Source organism: Rhinopithecus roxellana, chromosome 5, assembly GCF_007565055.1.
Source record: "Rhinopithecus roxellana isolate Shanxi Qingling chromosome 5, ASM756505v1, whole genome shotgun sequence".
Classification (NCBI taxonomy): Eukaryota; Metazoa; Chordata; class Mammalia; order Primates; family Cercopithecidae; genus Rhinopithecus; species Rhinopithecus roxellana.
In genome coordinates, this window is record NC_044553.1 from 76,242,495 (window position 1) to 76,261,121 (window position 18,627).

The following is an 18,627-nucleotide window of genomic DNA, read 5'->3' on the forward strand; positions in this document are numbered from 1 at the left end:
ATACCAGGACAGGCAATCCCAGGGGCAAGACAAATCCAATTAAAACAGATGAGCACCTTCCCACTTGGCCTTAAACTTCAATTCCTTCTTAGCATCTTCTGCTCCTTGTTTCCTTGACAAAGAGGCAAATTCAGTGCTGAGCAGATTATCTGTCTTTGGTAGCTAGTCTTAACAGTTATTTTGCTCCATGTCCTTTATTCTACAGTGCCCTTCTCTTGGTCTATGCTGGCCCCTTCTGGTAGCAAGGCTCCACACTCCTGCAGGGAGCCCAGTCCATGCTGTAGTAGTGGAGCTGTCCTCCCAGGTAAGGGCCTGGGCATGTTACAAGACCTGGCTCATTGTAACCTGCCCCTACTCAGTGATTAGTTCGAGAATGAGCTGTAAGCCAAGCCACACCCAGTCAGAGACTTCCCCAGAGCCTTGCTGCAGCAGCCATCAAAAAAGTCTCTTTCTTGCTGAGATTGCTAAGAAGGATATGGTCTGGGACTGTTAGCAATAAATCTATCTGCTACCAACAATCTAAAGAATTGATCCAAACAAATGAACAGAGGCAGAGATGGAAGCTAGAAGGATACAGAGCCCTAAAACCATCATTTAAGCCCTGAAGCAAGCTGCACACATAGACTGCCTAGGTACTTGAACCAGTCTTTTTTTTTTTTTTTTTCTTAAATGTACTTGAGCTAGTTTTCTATTATCTGTAACTGAAGGACTCCTCAAATATGTCTGCTATATCTTCGCTATCTCCATTTCTCTCCACCCCTGCTTGTCTTCCTGGTCTTCTAAGTCACCATCATCTCTTGCCTGGATAACTATAAAAGCCTCTTCACCAGTCTGTTTACCTTTTCTAGTTCCCCCACCCAATTTTGTTCTCCAATCTATACTCTATACAACAGCCAGAATAATTGCTATTAATATAAAAATGTAAGTCATATTATGTCAGTGCCTTCAATAGTTAATCCTAGGGCTGTTCACTTTCTTTGTGATAAGATCTCAGCTCCTCCATAGCCTACAGAGCCCCATCTGCCCTGGCCCTGCCCACCTGCCCAGTCTCACCTCTTTCTACTTGCCCCTCACCACAGTGGTCTGCTTCCAGTTTCTACAACATAGGACTCCCTTTCCTACCTCACAGAGTTGCTGCAAACACAGTTCCTTCTTCCTAGATGACGTGGGTGCTATGATTTGAATGTCTCCTTTAAAATTCATGTTGAAATTTAATTGCCACTGTAACAGTATTAAGAGGTGGGGCCTGTAAGAAGTGAAGAGATTAATGTTGTTATCACAGGAAAAGTGGGTTCCTGATAAAAGAATAAGTGCTGCCCCCATACTGTCCTGCACACTCACATGCCCTTCCACAATAGGATAACACAGCAAGAAGGCCCTCACCAGATGCCAGCACCATGCTCTTGGACTTCCAGTCTCCAGAACTACAAGTCAAATAAACTTTTTTTCTTTATGTATTACCCAGGCTGTGGTATTCTGTTACAGCAGTAAAACATGGACTAAGATAAAAGGTAACACCTCCATATTCTGAGGGTCACCTTGACAGAAAGGCCAGGTAAGAGATCTGCCACTCTAAGGAGCCTGTTACTCATTGCACCCAGTCTGTTTTCTTCATGATACACGGGAACCTCCCTAAGAAGGAACCACATCTGCTTTATTTAACTATTGCATCCTTAATTCTAGCAATGGCTTGGCATATAATGGGTTCTCAATGCACTATTCAATGAGTGAATGAATGAATGCATGTGTGTTTAGGCAGAGAGATGGATGGATATATGGATGGATGGACGTTTGTATATGGGGAAAGGATTTGGATGCCTGAGAGTGAATGCAACTCTGACGTGTGGGAATAAGGGTGAGAGTTTGCTACTGTTTTCTGCTTGATACACTTCTCTGTTTTTAACTATGGACATGTAAATTCTTGTGGAAATTAACAAAAGAAAAAAGGAAAACAGCAACAAGAGAGATATACTGGACTTTAGACCAGGCTCTATCACTCACTTGCCAGGCTCCCTAGGGCAAACCCCCTTGCCTTTCTGGGTCTTTATCTCATCAATCATCAAAGGGCCCTGACCACCATCCCATGCTGTGACCATATCACATGTTGGGCTGGTGTAATTGCAAGAAGCTTCATGGAAGAAGTTAGCACTAGTGTTTAGGAAGATGACTTTGGAGTTGGAGAGACAGGTTGAAATCCAGACTCTGTCACTTCCTAGTAATGAAACTTTATGAAAATATCCTCTCTGGGCCTCAGTTTGCTCATCTGTAAAATGGGGATTATAAACCTTACCCTCATAGGATGATTATAGGACTCAATGAGGAAAATTATCAAAACTGACTTAGTTAATACTAGGTGCTCTATAAATGGGCAGCAGCCTCAGAAAAGAGATGGGAGGGTCCCTAGAGTTCCCTGGCAACAGCCTCCCTGTTTGCTTTCCTTTTTCCTGATAATCTGAGTCAGTTTGGGCTTTTTGTGTTCAAGGATGTCCACTGGGCACCACTCCCCAGTCCCGTGACCCCTTCCAAGAGCAGGAATCAGTTCTTCCTCTCCAAGTGATTTCTGTGTGAGTCAGGACAGTAGTATGTCATCAGGGCTGGCCAGCAAAGCAGGGCTAAGGTCTCCCTGGAACTAGAAGCATGTGCAGGGGCTGCAAAACTGACCTATACATGTATGTGGAAATGTGTATACACACACACACACATACACACACACATGCACAGTAGGCACAGAGCCCTGAAAAAAGTGAAAGCTACATTGCGCCCAGAGGAGGTCCAGTCAAAAGAAGGGATGGCAACAAGGGGAATAGGGAGAGGAAGGAAAGGGATGAGAGCACACAAGACCACATCAGAGGGCAGACACTGGCAGGCCCAGAGCACACACATCTGCATTCACTCAATATCTGCTCAGTCCTGCTAGGTACCCACCTAAACATACCCAGAAATCCTGTCCTTTCCCAAAACCTTTCCAGACTGCACTCACGGAAGGGAACATTTTCTCCAGATGTGATCTGCCTAAATGCCTCCTTGCCTCCAAATTCCTTTGGTTTCTACCCTGAAAGAGGCTCAGTCTAGCAGAACAACTCTGCCAACCCCTCTCCATCTAAGCGCCAGACCCCTCTGGGAGTGTAGCAGTCTCCACCAGACCTCAGAGCTAGAAGGCCTCTTATGGTACATCTGGTCCAGTGCCTATCTCCAGGCCCATTGTACAGATGGAAATCTGAACCCAGAGAGTGGTGGCCGGCTGCCCAAGGACCCACACTCAATCATCAGCCACCAGCAGAGGTGACTAAGAGCCAGCTGACCCTCCTCTCTTCCTCACTTGTTGAATGGAATCATCAGGCTGCCTTGCCTGCCTAGGGTACAGCATGAGCTCAGAAGCAGGTAGCCTTGGGTTTAAATCCTGACACTGATGCCTTGCTAAACACATGACCAAGTTTAAATGACTTAACCTATTTGAGACCCAATTCCAAATCTCTAAAATGGGGGTAACAATCCCTACCCCACAGGGTTGCTGTGAGAATAAAGTAAGACAATAGAGAGAGAGGACTTAGGAAAGTGCCCAGTACCAAAACTGCAGTAATAGTTATTATTATTGCTGTTATTATTGCCGCAAGTATGGAGACAAGGTCTCCTAGATGAGGCCTCTGCACTGAGCCAACACTTTGCCCCTACCCCAGTCTCCCTGGCCAAGACCTCCTCTGTCAGACCACACATCTGGGTCTCTGGGACCTTACTCCTTCTGTGTCCCCACTTTTCACCTACAGCCCCACCACTGACCCAGCTCCAAAGTAGCAAATGCACAACTTGACTCCATCTCTGGCTCTGACTCATTCTAGTAGTTCTCGGCCCCTTCCTCTTCGCAGATGCCCGGTCACAGCTCCAAGTACCACGGGCTCCTACCTTTCTGCTGCCATATCCCTTAGCACAGAGCATTCTCACAAGGCCACATTCCAAAGTCTCCCACAAGGGAGCCCCAGTTCCTAGGAGCCTGTATTGCCTCTAGGGTAACCTAGGACCCCTGCCTCCCAGAGACAGTATCTCTCTCTGCTCCAAGGCTCCCAGCAAGAAATGCTTCTCACTCCACTTCCTGCAGATTATGCTCCCTATGCCTAGCGAAGGTCAAATTTCCAATGGCATAAGGTGTGTGGAGCAGGCATTCATTCTCTGGACCACAAAGAGAAAGAAAGGAAGAAAGGACGCAGCTGGCTGGGAGCACTGGTCAGAACTGGAGGGTGGAGGAGGGACTACTGGAAGCCCCAGCATGATGAAGGCCAGGGCTCTGGAAGAGAAGAACTCTCAGCAAAAGCCCTGACTATGCTGTGAAGACCACTAGTCGCTGGGTCACCCAGGTCAGGCATGCCCTTTCTCTGGTTCCCCAGATGAGTCTTCCCTGGCTTACTACGGAGACCCTTGGCACATCTTGCCAGGCTCCAGAAAGAGAAGTAAAATCTGTGCCTACCTCCAGAGCAGCAGAAAAAGCTAGTTCTGGAAGGAGACAACAGCCCAGCTCCACCATTTGCCGGCTGTGTGTCTTTGGGCATGTGACTTGCCCTTTCTGGGCCTCAGTTTCCCCAACTGTACAACGGTGTTAATGATACCCTACCTCATAGGATTACTATGAGGATTACATGAGATAATGTCTATTTAGCTTCCAGTACAACCCTATCCACTCCCAAACCTGAAAACCCAATGCTCTTATCTGGCACACCGCAGGGGCAGCAAAACTGGGGGTGGCAGGCAAGGGTTGCATAACTGTACATGTGGCCCCCTTCCAGGTGTGGGGTCCATTCTGAGCCAACAAGATCAAAGGCAATTTCTCAAAAATCATGTGAACCAGTCCTCACCCCTCTCCCCACCCCCCAGGCCCTGGGTGTGCCCTCCCCCTTTTGCTGGTGGACTTCCCTACCACTCCTGCCCTGGGGATGTGGGAAAAGGACAATGAGAAGTCGACACCCACTCAGAGGATAAGCTTACATCATCCTCCTTGCCATTTTTCCTCTTTCCCTGACCCTATGACTCAGATCCACAGCTTAACAACCCCCATGTGGTCATAATCTCAGAGGCTGGTTGGATTTGGTCATTTTTCTGCACAGACCCCAAACCCCATATGTGCAGCCAAGTACCATCCAGCCACTTGTTCTACAACACTTTCTAGGAGTCTCTTTAGGTGCTGTGGAATTCCAACTCGTGGCTCTCTTATCACACTGCATCTCTGACTCCAAACAGCATTGTCAGGCTCAGTGTCAAACTCAAATCCTACTCCAAAGAATGAAGATGTACTCCTCCAGGGAAGGCCAAAGTTTAAGGATGGAGGAATTCCCACAGGAAGCTTCAGAAGTCAACCTAATAAGGACACAGACACCCCAGAGGACTACTTTGAAAGGACCACACTTCTATAATTGTCCTTTGCATAAATATTAAAGCACCCAACGCAGCTGTCAGGTATCTGAACATGAGACATTCAGCCAGCCTACCATCGGGTAGGAAAATGTACTCACCCAAAATACTCCCATGAAATGAGCCACTTCATACCCTACAGCCCCATAGCCCTCCACCCCGCCCTGCACTCAGATCAGCCCAACCCATCGGACAGGTTTAGACTTTCAGTTCAAGTTTAAACTTCAATTCCCCTCAGCCTCAAGCTGTCCCACCTATTTGCAGGCCCCCACACTACAAGGAAGGCAGCACAGCATCAGATTTCCTAGGGACTTCTGGGAGGCCAGAGGGAACTAGAGGAGGCCACACTAAATAAAGAACTCCCTTAAAGACAAAGCAACTTCATTACTTTCTAATATAGAAACTAACTGCTAAAGACATGCTTATAAGAAAAGGACCTGGGGCTTTAATGAAGAGATGAGACTTATTTACAATTATCCACATCCAATTTGAAGGTAAATCGTTTTTCTAAATTAAGACAAATAACAGCCCCCCCACCCCGCCACACACACACACACACACAATCTTTTTTGCTTTACTACTTGCTTAATGTTTTCCCTCAGTGATAGATCCCATATCTGAGTCATTCATCACGCTTTTCTCATTAGGGCAAGTTTGGCTTAGAAATAAATCCCCTGCCTTAGGCTGCCAAACTTGCCAATTCGCTAGCTAAACGGTCGCAGGGAGGGCCCTGGGCGCTGGGATTCAATCCCCTCCCTTCTAGTGTGCCCCCACTCGGGGTCCCCACCTCCCTCCACAGTCGCCCGCATCTCCTCTCCATCCCACCTCACCCCCCACCTCCCTGAGGCTTCCCAAGCCCAAACTGCCCATCCCAGTTCCCTCCCCACCCCCGACACCTACTCACCCCGTGGCCCCTGCCAGCCGTCTCTACCTGTCCTTCCCGGAATCTAACCCCTCATGCTGCCCACGGCTGCCTGTAGACGTGCACCAGTCGCCCACACCTTCGCCCTGCTGGGCCCCGCAGAGTGGACCCGCCTAACCACTCGCCCTCCCTCCCCGCCGCTCCCCTCCCGGAGCTGGGCGTTTTCCTCCGCAGGACCCGAGAGACCCCGCTAACCTCCGAGCCCCGGCCGGCGGCTTCGTTAAGCTTCAACACCGGACAGATCTGCCCCCATGCCCGCTCCAGACCCGGGGCCTCCAAAAGCGCATTCACCCACCCGGCCCGGTCCGCAGCTTCCGGGGTCTGCAGGTCCGACGGCGCCCGGGCCCCTCTCTGGCCGAGGGAAGTGGGGCGGGATAGGATCCAGGCGCCCCCAGCTCTCCGCGGGCCCCACAGCCCAGGGCAGGAGCGGCGCCCGCGGTTCCCGGGACTCCTGTGCGCGGGGGACCGCCCGGACCCGGGGGAGGGCAGGTGAGCGGGAGCCCGGAGGGAAGGCGCCCCCGCTCAGCTCCTGCAGCCCAGCGCGGGAACTTGCGGACCTCCGCAGGCTCTGGGCCCGGCCCGCAGCAGACAAAGGCCGCCCCACCCCGCGCCGCCCGCGCCACGCCAGCACTCACCGCGCCGCGCCGACTCTGGGACTCGGGGACGCGGCCCAGCCTAGCTCAGTCGCCGCCGCAGCAGCGAGGCCTGGCCCGAATAGGGGCCGGGGGCGGCCCGGGGAGTCCGAGGGGCGGGGCGGGCCGGGCCGGAGAATCCGCCTGGGGCCCGGAAAGGCGGCTCCGGTGCGTCCCCGAGGCCGGATTGGCCCCGCGGCGGCGGCTGCGGACAGAGGCCTGAGCCAGCCCGCTGGGCAGAGCACACGGCCTGGCCCCCGCCCCGCCCCGCCCCGCCCCCAGGCCTGACCCTGGCGGGGAAAACCCTCGGCTCCGGGAGCAGGGCGCTGCCCATCCCCCACCCAGTTCCCACACTTCCAAGAGCTGAATCTTCCTTTCTGCGAGAGGGGACAGGCGACTGACTGGTCATCGACTGGCGGCGGAACAGCGCTGGAATCCTGCTGTCCGACCCCAGTCCTGGGTTCTTCCTCCACACCATGCTGGCACCACAGCCCAGAAAGGGTTAACTCGACTGCGAGGAATTAAGAGCTGCAGGGAGCTCTCTATAAATACAGTGTCGTGGGCGCCTGAGCCAACCGCAGGACAATTTCCACTGAGCTGGTTTTCCTCTTTTCCTTCCACCCACGGCCATCCGACGAGCCCTGCCCCCAGCCCCACCCCAGACTGCTGGCCGGACTTGGCTCCAACAGGCCTGACACCTAGTGGCCTTGGGCTCTGTCCTCACAGGGCTCCGCTCCAGCCTAGGAGGAGATGGGGGTCGGGCCTGTCCAGATTTTGCCGTGGTGCAGCCCATCCCTGCACCTGTTCTTGGATCTGTTCTTCCTCACAGGACAGTGACAGCTAAAACGTAGGGAGGCTTTTGTGGGCCAGAGTTAGGTTAGTAGCTTTCCATGCTGGGCCTCTTTAGTTTTCCAGACAGCCCCACCGGGTAGATATTTTCCCATTTCACAGATGAGAAAACCAAGGCTCAGAGGGATGAAGGGACTCCAACCTTGTACTGCTGCCAGGCTCACCACCAGTGCCAGTGGCAGTACTGGGCAGGGCTTGAGAAATGAGTATGAAAACGTGTGTCTCTCTGCATGTGTTGCCACTGTTGTAAGCTCTTTACCATTTTATCTCATTTAATCTTCACAACAACTCATTGAGGTGAATACCATTATTATCCTCTTTTTTTGCAGATTGGAAACAGGGAAACTAAGATACAAAGAGATTAAGTAACTTGGGGACACATAGCTATGAAGGGAGGAACCAGGATTTGCCCTCTGAATTTAAGTGTGCATGTGGTATATGGGTAGGGGTGGCGGTGCATGGGTGTGGGGGGTTTTTGTCCTTTTTTTTTTTTTTTTTGAGACGGAATCTGACTCTGGAGTGCAGTGGCATGATCTCGGCTCACTGTAACCTCCGACTCCCGAGTTCAAGCGATTCTCCTGCCTCAGCCTCCTGAGTAGCTAGGATTACAGGTGTGCACCACCACATCCAGCTAATTTTTGTATTTTTAGTAGAGACAGGGTTTCACCATTTTGGCCAGGATGGTCTCAATCTCTTGACCTCGTGATCCGTTCACCTTGGCCTCCCAAAGTGCTAGGATTACAGGCATGAGCCACCGTGCCCGGCCAGGTGTGTATATTTGTGAACACATTCAAGCAACTCTGTATTTGAGTCTACGTCCATATGTGTTTTTGAATCACACAGCAGCTGTGTCTGTGTAACTGCCGACTGCTCCTAGGGATGGCAGCAGAGAGGCCCAGCTGTCTTGTCCCTGACGACCTCCAGGAACTCTGGAGAAATCCACGCTGCTCCCCGCTGCCCTGCCAGGCCCTATCCAGCCTCGTCCAGCCTGGGTCTGGCCTTACAGGTCTCAGGATGAGTAGCCCCCACTTGGCCCAGCAACCTGGGAAAGAAGCATCACATGGAGAGGTATGCCTGGGCTGAGGGAGCCAGGAGCCCTGCTGGAGGACCCCGAAGGTGGCATTGAACAGATCTAGAGAAACTTACTTTCCTTCCCTTCACAAAGAGTCAGTCCTATGCCTTGTGCCCTGCAGTGGTGACACTGGTCCTGTCCTAGGGGATTTATAATCTGGCATGACTCAGCCATGGTAGACAGTGAAGGAACATCACAGAGCAGTTTATAGTGTGTCTATGGGGGGACATTTTAAAATAATCATTCAAGAGCAGAGGTCAGGAGGGAAGGAAAGGTGTATTGGCTCTCATCCCTGGAAGCAGCAGATTGAGAGGGCTCTGATCTGCTAGGAAGGGCAAACAGCTTGGGCAGGGCACAGATAGCATGTGTGTAGGACCAGCTCATCTGAGACTCAGACACTTGGATCTGGACACCGATAGCTAGAATGACCATCCCACCATGCAGGGGTCTCCTTGGTTCAGAGAATGTTTGTCTGATTGTCCCTGGGAACTCAGGAATGGGGGTGCTACACAGAGATTCCCATCAGAACCAGAAAAACTCAGGATGGAAGGTTGTCTTCATGCATTCTTTCTGGACAACAGCCTTACCCCTCTCACCTCTATCCCTCCCACCCCCCACCTCCCTACAACCTGCTTCCTGGGCCAGCACAGGAGTAGATGACTCAGAATGTGCTATCTCCAGTTTTGCTTCAAGTTCACCAAGGAGGTCACAAACCAATCCCAAAAGACCCAGACTGGGACAAGTCTTATCCTACTTTTTATCTACCTACCATCCTGCAGGTTCCTCAAATTCAACATGTGCAAAACTGAACTATCACCTGTCCCCCAAACCTGTTTCCCCTTCTAGATATACAGGAAGGACTATGCTCAAAACCTGGACTCATCCCTCCCTCCCTCCCACTTCTCCCCTCTTCCCACTGCCAATATCAGAATATCTTAGGAATCCATCCCTTTCCTGAATACCCGACTGCCACCCCATCTTCATCTGAGCCCCCATCACTCCTCACTGGATTGTTGTTGAAGCCTCTTAACTGATTCTGCTGACTATGACTCCTCAGTCCATAGGTGCCAGAGAGAGCCTTCTAAAGCGCAAATCCTCCCACAATGCCACAATGTATCTTGCCTACATGAAGCCCTCCAGTGTTCTCATTTGCCCTTAGGCTGCTAGTTGTCCACTAAAATTCATTCTCTTCTTCTTCCTTACCAACAGAGTGTTGCATTTGTTCTAAGAAGTTCTATGCCTGGTTGAAAATACATGGGTACCCCAATCCACTTGCAGCTAGAGGCAGTCACGTGACCCAGTGTGGCAAATGAGATGGAAATGAAACTCACCAATGGAGGCTTTGGGGAAAGCATGTTAAAGGAGCAGCCCTGAGCTATGGAAACCAGTCTGGTAGTTCCTCAAAAACATTAAAAATAGGCCAGGTGTGGTGGCTCACACCTGTAATCCTAATACTCTGGGAGGCCAAGGCGGGCAGATCACCTGAGGTCGGGAGTTCAAGACCAGCCTGGCCAGCATGGTGAAACCCCATCTCTACTAAAAAAAAAAAAAAGATACAAAAATTATCCAGGCATGGTGGCACTCGCCTATAGTCCCAGCTACTCGGGAGGCTGAGGTAGGAGAATCACTTGAACCCAGGAGGCAGAGGTTGCAGTGGACTGAAATCATGCCACTGCACTCCAGTGAGACTCTGTCTCAAAAAAAAAAATTAAAAATAGAACTACTATATGATTCAGCAATTCCACTTATGGGCATACCCCCAAAGAATTGAAAGCAGGGTCTCAAAGAGATATTCGTACACTCATATTCATAGTGGCTTTACTCACAATAGGGAAAATGTAGAAGCAACCAAGTGTCTACATCTCCAGATGAATGGATAGGCAAATGTGGTGTATCCATACAATAGAATATTATAACTTTCCTCAGGGCACAAATTATGACTGAAATTAGGAGACAACTTCCTTTTGCCTCCTTTGACATACAAAAGGAAAAGTGTCTCTCTCATCTATTTAAATACACGTAGATAAAGCAAACTGTACAGTGTAAGCTATGGAGACATTTCTGTCTTTTTAGAGCAGCTAAGCAGTCCATCTCATAGAAAGCAGCTCAGAAACATTGAGATGCCTCTCCTAAGAATGATACTGAAAATGTATTCATTTTGACTGCTTCCTCAAGAAACAAAAATCAATTCTTGGCAGTGTCAGGGATTTAAGGCCCAAGTGGGGATTGGGGATTTTATCGAGGATCCCTGTGATGCTGAGCCAACATCTTGGCACTGGCCTCCCTTCCCTCAGGCTGGTTGGTGCATATTACTTCCCAAGTTGTTTGCATTTTTAGGCCTCAAATCCTTGATGTCTTGGCAAAGGCCACCCACCCACACTCCACTCTGCCCACTCACTTAGGACTCATAGGGTAACATCAGGAGCCGTTCCATCCAGCCTAAACTGAAGGCAACCACATTTCTCTCAAATGACTGAATCCGGTGCAAAATTGAATACGGTGCATAGCAACCAATGCAGTTTCCGGCTTCCTAGTTTCTTAGTCCTGGGAATTGAGTCTTGGAATAGGCTTCAAATGTCTAGAACCAACTAATTCCAGCTGGCAGCGTCTGGCAAGCAAAATAACAGGAGCAGCCTAATGAAAGAGGAACGGGTACTCCAAGGAGGATCACCGGGGAACACCTCACAACCCTAAGGCCCTAATACATACACAACAACATAACGAAAGAGCTTCTAAGCAGTCTTTTCTAACTACCTGCTTCTCTCTGACTCACCAGCCTCTGTTCTTCTTCCCTGTTCACCCTTTCCATTATCTGTCTTCCTCCCCATCCCCAGTGAAACCGAACCATTCAATCCCCTTTCTCTTTCCAATTTCTTTACTATAACCTGGGCTGACAACACTCCCAATACCACAAAGCCATTTCAGAGTTTGTGTCCTGCAGCTGGTGAGTTGGAAGGAAGGTGGGAGGTCCTCCACATAGGAGGGTTGGACAGAGTTTAAAAAACAAAACAACAGAACAAACTAAAAACGGCACCATGCTACCAGGGGAACTCTTCTATCTCATTGGGAGTTGTTTTTTTCTAATAGCTCTCACATGCAAATAACTGAATAGGCTCTGCCCTTGCGCTGACCTGAAAGTGAGCACCCTCCTTCAGTTTTGCATCATAGGTGCAGGCACCTCACGCTAGTCCTGGCCCTGCTCTTAGGCTTGCCCCAAGACAGGCTCAGAGAAGCGGGCACTGACCAGAACAACTAAAGGTTCCTGCTAGACAAATAAGATCAAGTGCCCCCCCCCACAAGTGCCCAGCCTCACAAGCCAGTGGTGATGGCCCTCGTAAGGAAGACAGTGGATAAACCACATGAAATCCAGAAATCTGAATTTCAATCCAGGTGCTTAATCCTTTTTTTTTTTTTTTTTAAGAGATGGGGTCTTGTTCTGTCACTCAGGCTAGAGTGCAGTAGTACAATCGTAGCTCACTACAGCCTTGTATTCACCTCTGGGCACAAGAAATCCTCCTTCCTCAGCCTTCCTGGTAGCTAGGACTACAGAAGTAAGCCAGGTACTGAATCTTAAGTGCTAATATTGCTGTTTGCAGAATTACAGGGTCTCTTTGTGGTATTTGTTTTCAGCTGGGCTTGTGACATTATGCCTAGACATCTTCAGGGCACCTTACCAAATGGACTCAAGGGAAGGTTTAACTGCCCCAATGGTGAGAACAGTTTATCCAATCTTCCTTAATGGAGCACTCTTAACCTGCAGTTCTTCATGTCAACCCTAATCTCTGAGGCAGGCCAACCAACTGCAAATCCCCGCCCTTTTTCTCTCCCTGGCTTCTCTCAGTCCACTCTCCCTCTCTCCTGGAGATAGGCATTTTGCAGTGAAAGTGACCCTACTTGGCACCATGTCTTGGCTGCTGCAAGATCTCCACTTGGGTTACTGGTGCTAGGGAAGAACCCAGTTCGAGACAAGCCAGGCCACGAAGCAGGATGTGTGAGTTGCAGCATCCTCAGTCAGTGACCAAGGCTCAGTTCTCTTCCAGTTTCCTTCCCACCCTGCTTCTGCCACCAGACATGGGGCTTCCTGCCCACTGGCCTACCTCACCCAAAGTTACTACATGAGGCATGGGGTATTATATCTTGTTAGCTTACCTGCTTCTTCCATTATTGTGGTTAGCAGTTGCTCACGAATACAACCTTGCATTTGTTTTCTTAAAACAGGACTTTCAGCAAAATAACATATGCGGCTCCTCTTTCTTCCTCAGTTCTCATGATGAGACCATCACAAACATTAACTTCAAAAGAAATCCTTTCTGCAGGAACCTGGCACCTTCACAGGCAAACAGGGATGGGCTCTGGGTTTCCACACAGGAACTTGAGCAGCAGCACTAATGTTGTCTACTCAGGGAGAGGTGCAGCCAGATGTGTGGCTTCTGAGGAGTGACTCCAGCCAGAGTTTCTCTCCTCACCCTAGTAGCTCCTCAACCAGCCCTTCATTATTCTTTGGGGTCAGCATTGCTGTCAAAATGTGGCCCCTCTCCATCATCCTCCACCCCTCCATAAATACTCACACAGTCCGGTTCCTCCCAGCTTAGGAGGAGGGAGTCTATCAGAGGTTGTCCTCTCCAACTGGACCAATCCACTTACTTCCCTAAGCCTCCTCCAAGGAGCAGGTGCCAGCTTCAACCTTGGTCTGTTCTGATGTGTGCTGCCCACAGTGTTCTCCACTTGACCCGAGCCACGTGTCATATCTCCCCAGGTACTTTGAGGGCTCCTTTAGGGCAGGAACTCTGGCTCATTCTCCTCCAGGCTCCTCATTCATGCTCCCAAACTCCCACCTGGGATGCTGTGGCTGAATGAGGGCTTGAACTCTGGAGTGAATGTCTTGACCCTGGCTGGCGGGAAGGGGCATTGACAGTACAGCAGGCTGAAAACCAGGACACCAGGGCTCACCTCTCATCCCTGCCACGAACTAACCATGTGGCCAGAGGAGGTAGCTTAACTGTTCTGGGCCTTTTCCTCTCAAAGTCCTCCCAAAGCTCCTCTGCAGCCCTGAGCCACCATTTCTCACTGAGAGCATCAGAATTTCCCCCTCAGCCCTGCAGCAGACAGGACTAATGAAGCAGGCTAGCGCCAAGGACAAGCGGCCTGCAAAGCCAGAAGGGAATTAACAGTCTCCAACTTCCCTACTCCTTTTCAAGTTATTTCCATCATGGTTGACATAGGCACTTGCTACTCTGAGCCCCCTCCTGGTAATAAGTGGAAACGCAGCTGAAATGGGCTCCTGGCTGGGCGCGGTGGCTGAAGCCTGTAATCCCAGCACTTTGGGAGGCCGAGACGGGTGGATCACAAGGTCAGGAGATCGAGACCATCCTGGCTAACACGGTGAAACCCCGTCTCTACTAAAAAATACAAAAAAAGTAGCCGGGCGAGGTGGCGGGTGCCTGTAGTCCCAGCTACTTGGGAGGCTGAGGCAGGAGAATGGCGTGAACCTGGGAGGCAGAGCTTGCAGTGAGCTGAGATCCGGCCACTGCACTCCAGCCTGGGCGACAGAGTGAGATTCCGTCTCAAAAAAAAAAAAAAAAGAAATGGCCTCCTGTCTTAGGTGTCCGAGGATGCTCCTCAATGCCCAGCTTAAAGGAGGAATGGGAGGGAAGGAGAGGGGAAAGCTGTGTGGGCTGAGGCTGTGGAGGTCAGGGAAGGGTTCGCAGAGGAGGTGGACTTACACTGACCTTGAACGGTGGGAAGAACTTGATAAGTGAAAGGCATCAGGGACCTGCCCAGGTCTGGCCTTCTCTAAGACAATACACACTTGGGAAGACATTGATCTAATTACCCTGGTGGTGCTGCTTGCAGAGTCTGACACCAGGAAAGTGGTCAAGTGCAGGGGGCAGAAGGGGAAGGCCACCTCGAGAAGAGCAGATCTGGGAGCAGAGAAAAGAGCTCCTGGGCCACACCCTCTGCCTTCCCTCCCTGTGCTACCATTCAGGTCAGCCCTCCTCTTGCACAACTAGCCTACTCAGGAAATCACACCAGCAATTCTCCTCTCCTGCATCATCGATCTTTTCACTCTCTCCCAAATCATTCACTACCTTTCTTGAAACACTTTCTGCCTCTAGAACAGAAAGTTCTTGCTTTTCCTCTCACCTTGCTGGTTATTCCTTCTAGTCTCCTGTGCTGGATCCTTCTCCTCTCCCCAACCCCTTAACGTATAGGAACTCCAGGACTTAGTACTCACACTCTTTTCTTCTGGGTCTAGGCCCACTCCCTCAGTTATCTCATCCAGTCTGACGGCTTTAATACAATCTGTGTGTTGAGAACGCTCTAATTCAAGTTTCCACCTTGGACTGTATCTTTTAATTCTGTATACCTGACTGCCTACTCAACATCTTCACTAACTTGTCTTGAATCAAACTCATGATTTTCATCCTCCTGCCTACCCACTGCCACCAAAACAAACAACAAACCATTTGTCCTGCAGTCTTCCCCATCTCAGGCGATGGCAACTTCATTCTTCTTCTGGCTCAGGGCAAAAACCTTGCGGTCATCCTTGATTTTTCATTTTTCTGTTTCCTTTTTTTTTTTTTTTTTTTGAGATGGGGTCTTACTCTGTAGCCCAAACCGCAGTGCAGTGGAGCAATCTCAGCTCACTGCAACCTCCGCCTCCAGGGCTCAAGGGATTCTTGTGCCTCAGCCTCCTGAGTACCTGGGGCTACAGGCGTCTGCCACCAGGCCCAGCTAATTTTTTGTATTTTAGTAGAGATGGGGGTTTCACCAGGTTGGCCAGGCTGATCTCGAACTCCTGACCTCAGGTGATCCACCCACCTTGGCCTCCCAAAGTGCTGGCATTACAGGCATGAGCCACCACACCCAGCCGATTTTTCTGTTTCTTGCAAAACCCACACAGCAATCCTACTGGCTCCTACCTTAGAAATATATCCAGAACCAGGAGCACCTTTCTTCTCTCCACTGCTACCACCCTAATCCAAGCCATCCACATTTACCTGTATTGCAGTGGCTTTCTGATTAGTCTCTTTCCTTCCACTTCTTCTCTCTATAGTTTACTTTCTACACAGCAGCTACAGTGACCTCTTTAAATGCAGGCAAATCAAGTCATTCCTCTGCTCAGAATTCTCTGGGGTAAAAGTTAAGTCCTTCAATTGTTCAATATGATCCTCCTACATGATCTGTCTCTGTGCTTTCCTTCTGATCTCATCTCTCTCCCCCTTGCTTCCTCTACTCTGTGTTCGCTTCCTTTACTGCTCCTTAAATATACCAGTCATGCTTGCCTTGGGGCCTTTGCTCTTGCTCTTCCCTCTGACTGGGACACTCTTTCCCCAGATGTCCATAGAGCGCATTCCCTACTTTCTCCAGGTCTCTGTTGAAGTGTTACCTTTCCAGGAAGGCCTTCCCTGACCACCCTATATAAAGTGGTGTCGCTATCCCCAGCCTTGGTCATCCCCAACTTCTTTACTCTGCTTGAGTTTTTTTCCTTAGCACTTATTTACTAACAATATTATATATTACTCGGTTATGCATTTATTACCTATCTCCCTCCATAGAATTTGAGTCATAACTTTGTTGTCCACTGCTGTATTCCTGCACCTAGCATAGTGCCTAATAACTGCTTGTGGCATGAGTGTGGATAAATGAAAAGACCAGTAGTTGACAAGTACATGGATAGAAAATGTTGTGGTGTTGTTTTTAAAAATAGATTTTATTTTTTAGAACAGTTTTAGTTCACAGCAAAATTGAGCAGAAGATACAGAGATTTCCCATATACCCCCGGTCCCACACAGGTACAGCCTCCCCGATAATCAATTTATGGGGTACATTTGTTACCATCAATGAACTTACCTTGACATATCATCATCACAAAGTCTGTAGTTTACATGAAGGTTCATTCTTGGTGTTATACAAATTGTGGGTTTTGACAAATATATAATGACATGTTTACACCATTATAGTATCATATAGGGTAGTTTCACTGCCCTAAACAGTCTGTGTTCTACTTATTCATTCCTCTCCTCCCCTCAACTCCTGGAAACCATTGACCTTTTTACTGTTTTCATAGATTTGCCTTTTCCAGAATATCATATAGCTGGAATCATACAGTATCTTGGCTTTTCAGATTAACTTCTTTCACTTAGTGATATGCATTTAAGTTCTCCTCAAGTCCTTCCACGGTTTGCTAGCTCATTCCTTTTTAGCACTGAATAATATTCTATGGTCTGGATGTACCACAGTTTTTTATCTATTCACCTACTGAAGGACAAGAGGATGTCCTTGGCAATTGTGAATGAAGTTGCTATAAACATTCATGTGCAGGGTTTTTTGTTCAGGTGTAACTTTTCAACTTCCTTTGTTAAATACTGAGAAGTGTGATTGCTCCTCATTTAACAAAGGAAGGTGGATTATATGGTAAGAGTATGTTTAGTTTTGTAATCTAGAACTAGAAATACCATTTGACCCAGCCATCCCATTACTGGGTATATACCCAAAGGATTATAAATCATGCTGCTATAAAGACACATGCACACACATGTTTATTGCGGCACTATTCACAATAGCAAAGACTTGGAACCAACCCAGATGTCCATCAATGACAGACTGGATTAAGAAAATGTGGCACATATACACCATGGAGTACTATGCAGCCATAAAAGGATGAGTTCATGTCCTTTGTAGGGACATGGCTGCAGCTGGAAACCATCATTCTCAGCAAACTATCACAAGAACAGAAAACCAAATACCGCTTGTTCTCACTCATAGGTGGGAATTGAACAATGAGAACACTTGGACACAGGAAGGGGAACATCACACACTGGGGCCTGTCGTGGGGTGGGAGGAGGGGGGAAGGATAGCATTAGGAGATATACCTAATGTAAATGACAAGTTAATGGGTGCAGCACACCAACATGGCACATGTATACATATGTAACAAACCTGCATGTTGTACACATGTACCCTAGAACTTAAAGTATAATTTAAAAAAATAAAAAAATAAAAAATAAATAACAAAAAAGAAACTGCCAAAAACAGTCTTTTAAAGAGGCTGTACCATTTTGCATTCCCACCATCAATGAATGAGAGTTCCTGTTCCTCTGCATCTTCACCAGTTTTTAGTGTTGTCAGTGTTCTGGATTTTTGGCCATTTCAATAGGTGTGTAGTCATGTCTTATTGTTTTAATTTGCATTCTCCAGTGACATTTGATGTGAAACATATTTTCATATGCTTACTTGCCACCTAAATGTCTTCCTGATGAGGTGTTTGTTAAGGTCTTTGGCCCATTTTTTAATAAGGTTGTTTGTTTTCTTTTTTTTTTTTTTTTAGACGGACTCTCGCTCTGTCGCCCAGGCTGGAGTACAGTGGCACGATCTCGGCTCACTGCAAGCTCCGCCTCCCGGGTTTATGCCATTCTCTTGCCTCAGCCTCCCGACTAACTGGGACTACAGGCGCCCGCCACATCGCCCGGCTAGTTTTTTTTTGTATTTTTTTAGTAGAGACGGGGTTTCACCGTGTTAGCCAGGATGGTCTCGATCTCCTGACCTCGTGATCTGCCCATCTCAGCCTCCAAAAGTGCTGGGATTACAGGCTTGAGCCACCGCGCCCGGCCTAGGTTGTTTGTTTTCTTGTTGAGTTTTAAGAGTTCTTTGTAAATTTTTGGATACAAGTCCTTTATCAAACATATAATTTGCAAATATTTTCTTTTATCTGTGGTTGGTGCTTTTTTCCAGATATGAGAGACCTAAACATA

The 18,627-nt window shown here is 48.8% G+C and overlaps 1 protein-coding gene across 3 annotated transcripts in view; it reads right to left on the minus strand.

The window, feature by feature from the left end:
* The window catches only part of CD276 (CD276 molecule), a 30,231-nt gene extending 23,031 nt beyond the window's left edge, over nucleotides 1–7,200 (minus strand). The window contains exons 1-2 of one of the 3 annotated variants that reach the window (XM_030931222.1): nucleotides 6,955–7,191; nucleotides 1,123–1,246 (exon numbers count right to left, since the gene is read on the minus strand). In XM_030931222.1, the coding sequence (XP_030787082.1) occupies nucleotides 1,123–1,203 (81 nt within the window). In that variant the 5' untranslated portion in view covers nucleotides 1,204–1,246; nucleotides 6,955–7,191. Of the gene's footprint in view, nucleotides 1–1,122; nucleotides 1,247–6,614; nucleotides 6,921–6,954 lie in introns of those variants that run through there. The other 2 variants (XM_030931223.1, XM_030931224.1) reach the window with 2 other exon arrangements.
* Between the last annotated feature and the right edge of the window lie 11,427 nt (nucleotides 7,201–18,627).